General features: G+C 31.7%; 1 protein-coding gene across 1 annotated transcript in view; it reads left to right on the top strand.

Annotated features, from left to right (window-relative positions):
- The first annotated feature begins 857 nt into the window (after nucleotides 1-857).
- Nucleotides 858-7,914, top strand: part of DSG4 (desmoglein 4) — a 33,697-nt gene continuing 26,640 nt past the window's right edge. The window contains exons 1-4 of the mRNA XM_051970293.1: nucleotides 858-890; nucleotides 2,782-2,913; nucleotides 6,002-6,157; nucleotides 7,015-7,159. Of these exons, the coding sequence (XP_051826253.1) occupies nucleotides 858-890; nucleotides 2,782-2,913; nucleotides 6,002-6,157; nucleotides 7,015-7,159 (466 nt within the window). The remainder of the gene's footprint in view (nucleotides 891-2,781; nucleotides 2,914-6,001; nucleotides 6,158-7,014; nucleotides 7,160-7,914) is intronic.

The following is a 7,914-nucleotide window of genomic DNA, read 5'->3' as shown; positions in this document are numbered from 1 at the left end:
GAAAGAAAAGAAAGAAGATAATGAAAAGGAAGATAGGGGTGGGCCAAGTAAAAAGAGAGAAGAATGACAATGGAAAACATGAAAAGAAAGAAATGTATTTGGTTTATATTAGTAGAGTTATCAATAATTATTCCACTCATCAGGCCTTATGTCACCATTTTTTTATTATTATTCATTTCAATTTAATTATGCTGTTTGAGATTGTACGTAATAAATAGCATAAATTTGTCAGCCATAAGAATTCATACTTAATAGTTACAGTAGGCAGAAGGCTTTCCTTGATGTAAAGTAATTACTTTGTTACTTTATTAACCCCATTTTTATAGATGAAAAAATAAAATACACTATTCAAGGTCTTTCATGATTTGACTCCAATCTGTCTTTATGATCTTCTCTTCCACAATTAAGCCACATTAAGTCAAATTAAACATTTTTACCATCTCTTGAGAATATTTTACATTTATTTCTCCTTATCATTCCCTTCTCCTAGAATGTCTCTCATTATCTTTACCTGCTAAAATCATACCCAATTTAAAAGAACTCTTTAAAGTTATTTCACCTGTGAAATCTTCCCTGATTCTACTATTAAGTCTTCTCCTTCCCCTAAGCAAACATATCAAATTGTTCATAATTTTCTTATTGCTCTTATCATATGACATCTTGTGTCCTATTACCTCTATTCAATTGTAAATTCCTTAAAAATAGGGATCGTTCCCTTTTAATTTTTGCATTCCTCACAGTGTAAGCATGGTAAACATTCACTAAATATCTATTGAATTTGCATTGCCAGTGTTTATAATTCTATATCCTTTTCAATGCCCAAATTTGTATTAACCTTATGTATCCAATTACAGGTCATGGAGGAGGTTTACAGTGAATTCATTGTAGAGGTAAAGTATAATAAAATTATTCTATTAAAGACAATTTTTAATGTATAAACACTAATGAGGTCAGATTGTTATCACCCTTGACATACAGGACCCCAAGCAAGAAATAAACACTTTGAGTGTTTATAAGATTAACAGTAAACCCACACTCTGAATGATTTATAGTCAATCTACCAGGAAGTTTCAACTATCACAAAATTTTAAGATTAGTGATCTAGTTTCTAAGCTGAGCTATGATTAGAAACAGCATGTTCAGTAGAAGGGAAAGGACTGCTAGAGGGAAGCACACATTGAAAAGTGCCATTGCCTCTTGACGGAGAAGTGATATAATCAGAATGTAAAATGGACATACATTTTTGAACAAACTCAATTTAGGAATCTATTTTGCTTGCATGTGCATATTTGTAACAAAGACTTGGTTTTTCTTTCCCATACCCCAATGGAAGTGGCAATAGAGAGGGCAAAGAAGGGTAGGGATTTAAAAAGAAAAGAAAAGAAGGTCATTGGAAAATTTTTTAATTCAGACAAGAGAAGGAAAGATAGAAAGAAACAGACAAGCAGAAAACTTTGAAAGCTGTTGATTGATTTTATTATATGCTTTAAGAACAAAAGCCATATGCACATAATTTCATTTACAATCCTCTTTTTCTATTTGACTATGGATATGAATATGTGCATTTTATTTGGTGCTTAGTTCAGAACTATAAAAAAAAAAGAAAAAGTGTGACAACCAACACTAATAGAATAGCTAAATATGAGTTTTAAACTGTAACATAAAAAGAGGTTAAGGACAGCATTTGATATTTCAAATAATTCAAATCAATAAAAACATGTTAAATACACACATATTATATATACAATGATTCTCATTCCAGGAGCTTTTTATATGTCATGGGATCATGTATTTAGGGCTTCTCTTGTCAAAAATTAAGAATATTTTAGCTCTTGGGCTGGGTTAGTTTTGATCTTTTTGAAAATATACTCCTAAATATCTCAAAGATGCTAGTTATAGTTAGATATAGCCACTACTATACATAAAAATATATATGTATATCAAAATTATTATTACTTCTGTATAAGTAGGATGATTAAATGCCTATCAGAAAGATGCTATTACTAGCCCACAATGGGGACAAGAGTCTTTAACCAAATAGTTTATCACAAGGATGTTGATGATTAGTCCCAAGATAGATAATCTAGGGGATTTTAGGTCCATATATTTAAGGTTATTATTAACACACTTAATGATTACTATTATTAGGATTTAACAATTAAATTATTAACTTTATTTCAATATTAAATGATTAAATTAATATAATCAATATATCACTATTCCTTTGTTCTCTGCCATTTTGTAGTTAGATATTTGGATGTAACACTTTTCCCACAGTAAAACCTCTCTTGCTATTTTCCAAAAGATCATGTACATGATCTTGAGTATGAACAAAGCATAAGGCAAGTGTTTCCAAGTATACCAACTTACCTAGTCCATCTTCTAAAATGGACTTACATGTGTGATTGAATGTGTGACTTATTTACTACAGAATTCAGTGGTATGGAGCACTAGTAAATGTTTGGCTTGGGCGCTGATAAAAGTTTAGGACTCAAAGAAGAATAAGATGGAAAAAGAGTCTTGGAAACTTTTTTTTTAAATGCTAGGTATGAAACAACATATTTTGATATCTACATAGTAGCACCTTTATAAATATATCATTAAATCTAGACTACCTTTCCAAAGATAATTTGATGGTTGATGATATCTGAGTTATATTAATCAACATATAAAAAGTGGGCATTAATTTACTTTGTCCAGCAAATTCAATAAAATTCCTTTTTTCCAGAGCTTTTTTCAAAAACTTATTCAAAATTTTTTAAGCTGGATTTTTTTCTCAAGGTGAAAGAGTTAGACAGTGAAAATGGAACTGCAAAATGGCAAACCGTCAGACGACAAAAGAGAGAATGGATTAAATTTGCAGCTGCCTGTAGGGAAGGAGAAGACAATTCAAAAAGGAACCCAATTGCCAAAGTAAGTGATGAAGCCATTGAGTTGATTATGTACCGTTGTAAACACTTCTCTAAAGTTTGAGAAGCTCTTTCTAAAGGACATGATTGTGGGAATCTTCCTTCTAAACCATAAACAAAATGTAAGGTAAAATGTCAACCATCCTTATTATAATCCAATCTATAGTTTATAAGGCCTGAAAAAGATGTTAATTAAATATGTAATGATCCAAGTGAGGAGGAAGCAGAAGAGAAGGAAGACTAAATGAAGAAAGAGGGCAGAAAACTCAAGCAGACCACAGCTGACCCATCTAGCTATTCAGTTTTTCTTATTCATCTCAGTTTCATAAATTCTTTCTGGATTCCTGAGTTAGAGTTCAAATACCATGATGTCTTGTAGTAAAGAGTTAATTAAATCCCATTCTATACTTTAACACACACATACATATACACATGGCAACACAACACAAACCCATTCAGACTAATGTAGGTATTCAGACGTTTACCCTTAGTTCAGAGGAAACAAAACAAAGAATTTTTCAAAAGGACTTTTTACTCAGAATTACATTTAATTCAATTCAAATTTATGAACTATGTATTATATATATATAGCACTATACTACATAGAAGAGAAACAAAATTTAGATTTCATAGGGTGATGTTACACAAAAACAGATATCCAATATGCCTAATTGTACATTATAGAAGTAAAAATAAAATGCTTTATGGGGTCATGGAAGAATGGTCTTTGCAACCTTGACAAGGTGGGATGGAGGAGGGATTTAGGGACAATTTTATATGAGATCAAAAAAATCTTTAGTCACTGATCCATTCTAAAAATATAACTACCATTATAAACCATTATAAACAATAAAAAGTTTTAAAATTGTACATTTTTCATTTTTTTTAATTCAAATTTTTCACATTTAAAGTATGGGTAGAAATTCAAGAAAAGAGGGAAAATATTCTGGGAATAAGAAACAGTGTAAGCAAAGGCACAGAAGTGGGAGCAAAGTTGTCCCATTTTTGTGAGATAGCGATTATATGACAATGAATATTAGAAAGTAAGGTGGAAAAGGTAGGTAGCATAATATGGAGAACTTTGAGTGATTTTGAGTTACACGAAGCAGGCAAAAGAGAACCCCCAAATATTTTTAATTGTGTTGATGTGACCAGATCAATGCATAAAGAAGATCAGTCTGGATTGTCATAAAGTTGAGTGTAAGTAGAAAGACTTGTTATGATGTAGTCACACTGGTCTGAGTAGGTAGCAATGAAAGCCATTTACTAGACATAATTACTAGGCAGTGTGAATTGGAAAGAAAGGATGGATGAAAGAGATAGAGTCAGAATAAATAGGATTTGATAACTGGTTTTGAGAGGTGATGGTAAAAGAGGTGATAGAGATAAAGCCAAAATATCAAGCATGGGAGGCTGGGTTAGTGGCAGTGGCTTGGATAGAATCAATTTAATTGTAGGAAATGGACTTAGGATCATACATTTTAGAACTGGAAGAATCTCTAAAGATCAACTAGTTCAATTCCCTCATTTTATAGATGAAAAAATTAAGGGTATGAAAGTTTAAATGACTCCACCAAGAATATATATACATATATCCATAGAAAGAGAGAGACTAAATAAAGTTCAAACCTAGATCAATTGGCTCCAAATCTAATATTTTTTTCATTACCTCATTCAAATTTATAACCCCAGATAAACTTGAGTTGATAAACATTATCAGAACTGGTAAGATTTTACCCAATGCAGCTTCTCAGCTTTGCCTCGGTGTGTGTCTCCTCACTTTATTTGTCTTCTTTGGGCTTAAACTACATTGTAATTTTCTAACTTGAATGCAACAAGTTAGGAGTAATGGGTCAGTCAATGTCCTATCTGCCAAATACTATATTAAGCATTGTGAATAGAGTACTGCACTGTGAATAAAGTCAGGAAAACCTAAATTTCAATCCAATCTCAAGCACATATCTGCTAAGTGACACTGAGCAAGTCATTTTACCTCTCTCTACTTCAGCTTCCTCATCTGTTAAAATGAGGATAATAGCACCCCCAAAAGTGGTAGTGAGGATAAAATGAGATAATATTTGTTAGGCCCTTAGCACAGTGCCTGACTCATAGTAAGCATAAATGCTTACTATATAAATACATAAATGCTAACTATAAAAATATTGCAATAAATTATGTAATTTGGAGCTAATATTAGTAATATTTTATGAAATCTCTTTCCTCATAGTTTATCATTTCTGCTTCAAAGTCTCAGTAGTCATTACTAAAATCTAAAAACTTTTAGGCAGAAGATATAAGATACAGTAAATGTATAAACAATTGTGACATTGACACTTCTTGAATCTAGATCTATAATCTTTGATTTTCTTTGGGGAGGGGAGGAACATTAAATAATATACAGAGCTAGAAAAGACATTAGAGATTATTTATTCTGATCACTTCATTTTCCAGATGAAGAAATTGATGGTGGGGTGAAGTAAGTTGTCCAAGTTCATAAAAGTAGTAACATGCATTCTTATGTTTTGACTTCAAAACAAAACAAGGAATGCTGAATTCATGTTGATTCATGGTTCTCTTTTCATTTGCACCTTAAGTTAAAGGCTAGTCAGGCATATGAACAACATGATAGATTTTATTTTTACAAGGAAGTAACAGAAATTATTTGTTTTGTCACACTATGTGTGTACATGTAGAATAAATTTTAAAACTGAGACAATTATTTAGTTAACTCAATGAAGAAAGAAATAAAAACCTGTTTCTCTTTTCTCTTAATAAACCAGAAGAATCTCAGCTTTCCATTCCTCTGAGTTTCTTTTAATCTCTAGAGAAGATGATCAATTCAAAACAATTAATTCAACATGAAAGAGAATCTAGTCAAAGTGCTTTATTTGAATCAGTTCTGTCCCAAAGACTAACTTGTTAAATTTATGCAACCACAACTTGTTTTATCTATTCTAAAAGATTAAAGTCATTAAGATTTGTAAAATTCCTGAGACTTTTAAAAGGATGGAGTATTTGAAAGTAAGCACGTCATGATTTATGGTTGATATATGTGTTCCATGAGAAATCATAACATAGCTTTTTTCCTACAGATACGATCAGATTGTGAAGCTAACCAGAAGATTACATATCGTATCTCTGGGGTGGGGATTGACAGACCACCTTTTGGAGTCTTTACTATTAATCCCAGAACTGGAGAAATTAATATAACATCAGTGGTTGATCGAGAAATAACGCCAATGTTCTTGGTAAGTCAAATCACTGTGCTTTGACTTATTTATTTAAACTTTCCTCACTGGAGATCCCCAATACCAATGAAATCTTAAGTCTTTACCAAAATATAACACAATAAAATTCTTTTTTTACACTGTAATTCTTTATATTTTCTAAAGGCCTATTGTAATGGATAATGTTTCACTCAGAAACTGAATAATCTGTAGTAAAAAAAAAGTGTGAAAATAGTCATACAAAAAGACTTCATATTTATTAATATGCAAGAAGTCAAGTCATTCATCAAAATATAAATTACTGAACACAGAGAGTCACAGAATTTCAGTTTTAGAAGCAATTTCAAAAGTTATCTACTATTCCGTTTCCAGTTGGAGACTTTCAGTGATTAACTTCTTTGTCACTTCATGATTTTTCCTTAGTATTTCACTCACTCACTCATTCATTCATTCATTCTTTTCTCTTTTTTTTTTTTTTTGTAAGACTGAGTCCTCATATCTCTGGTTAGAAGTGCAATAAAACTTACAGGCTCAACCCCACTACTAATCATCAGGGAAACTTTGACCTGCTCTATCTTATCTGTTCTGGTTCCCTACTCTTTAGAGAGTCTAGTATACCTTTCATCCCAGAAGCTTACCATATTTGTGCCAGACTTAATATAAACACCCAGTATATCCTAGCCCTTCTTCAGCTCAGAACCCCCAAACTCAAGTGATTCACCAGCCTTAACCTCTACTAGGTACTAGATGTGTCTTACCTCATCTAGTCATTTATTCAGACATTAATTCATTCAACATTCTATATGCAAAATACTAAGCTGTATTTCATTCACTTCATTTTCTCTTATGAAAAATTACATTTTAATTATTTAACCTAGATCTATTGTCGTGCTCTGAATTCCCGAGGTGAAGATTTAGAAAGACCACTTGAGCTTAGAGTCAAAGTTATGGATGTAAACGATAATCCTCCAGTATTCACACAAAATGTATATACTGCCAGTATTGAAGAACACTGTGCTACAAGTAAGTATAATAGTGATTTCTGACATCCTCCCCCCACCCTGCCCTTGGTAACATTGTACCTTTCAAAGATCTTATTCTAGCCAGACATTTTAAAAGATTTTATTCTTTTCTTCCAAAATATAAGTAGCATGAAGCTGAGTGGGAAAATTAAGCTATTGAGAAACTTATCATTTCAAATAGTGTCTGCAGTGACTAATTTGAAAGGAATTTCTATACAAGATTTTGTGAGGTATTTCTTAGCATAAATTTTAAAGAAGTCCCTGGAGATATGTTCAAGATGATCAAAGTCAATGATCAGAATTACAGTTGTAAGCATTAAGAAGAGCTCTATAAAAGTTTGTTTTTTAAGAAGGCAAATTTAAAACATGTAGTTCTTATGCTAACAGGTAAAAAACATTTGTAGAATTTTTATCAATTTATGAAATGGCCCAGACACTGGAGTTGAACAAGTTGTTCCATATACATTCATTTCTACAAAGATCCATCATTTTAATATATATCTGTTTCATTCTTCAGGGCAGAAAAAATCTCCTCCATATATTGGGCATCATTTTTTTATAATTTCTGATAGTCGAGGAATTTATAACCTATTGTCTCACCAATTGGTGAGAACTTTCTCTGAACTTAAGTAGAGTGGTTTTGAACATATATCATCCAATCCCAGGCTATTTATACCGGGATTTATGTTCCACTGGTACAGTTTTCAAAAACCCAGTATCAACTTCATGACATAAATATTACAATGTCTTTAGTAG

This window comes from Antechinus flavipes, chromosome 1, assembly GCF_016432865.1.
Source record: "Antechinus flavipes isolate AdamAnt ecotype Samford, QLD, Australia chromosome 1, AdamAnt_v2, whole genome shotgun sequence".
Lineage (NCBI taxonomy): Eukaryota > Metazoa > Chordata > Mammalia > Dasyuromorphia > Dasyuridae > Antechinus > Antechinus flavipes.
This window is presented reverse-complemented; position numbering and strand designations above follow the sequence as displayed.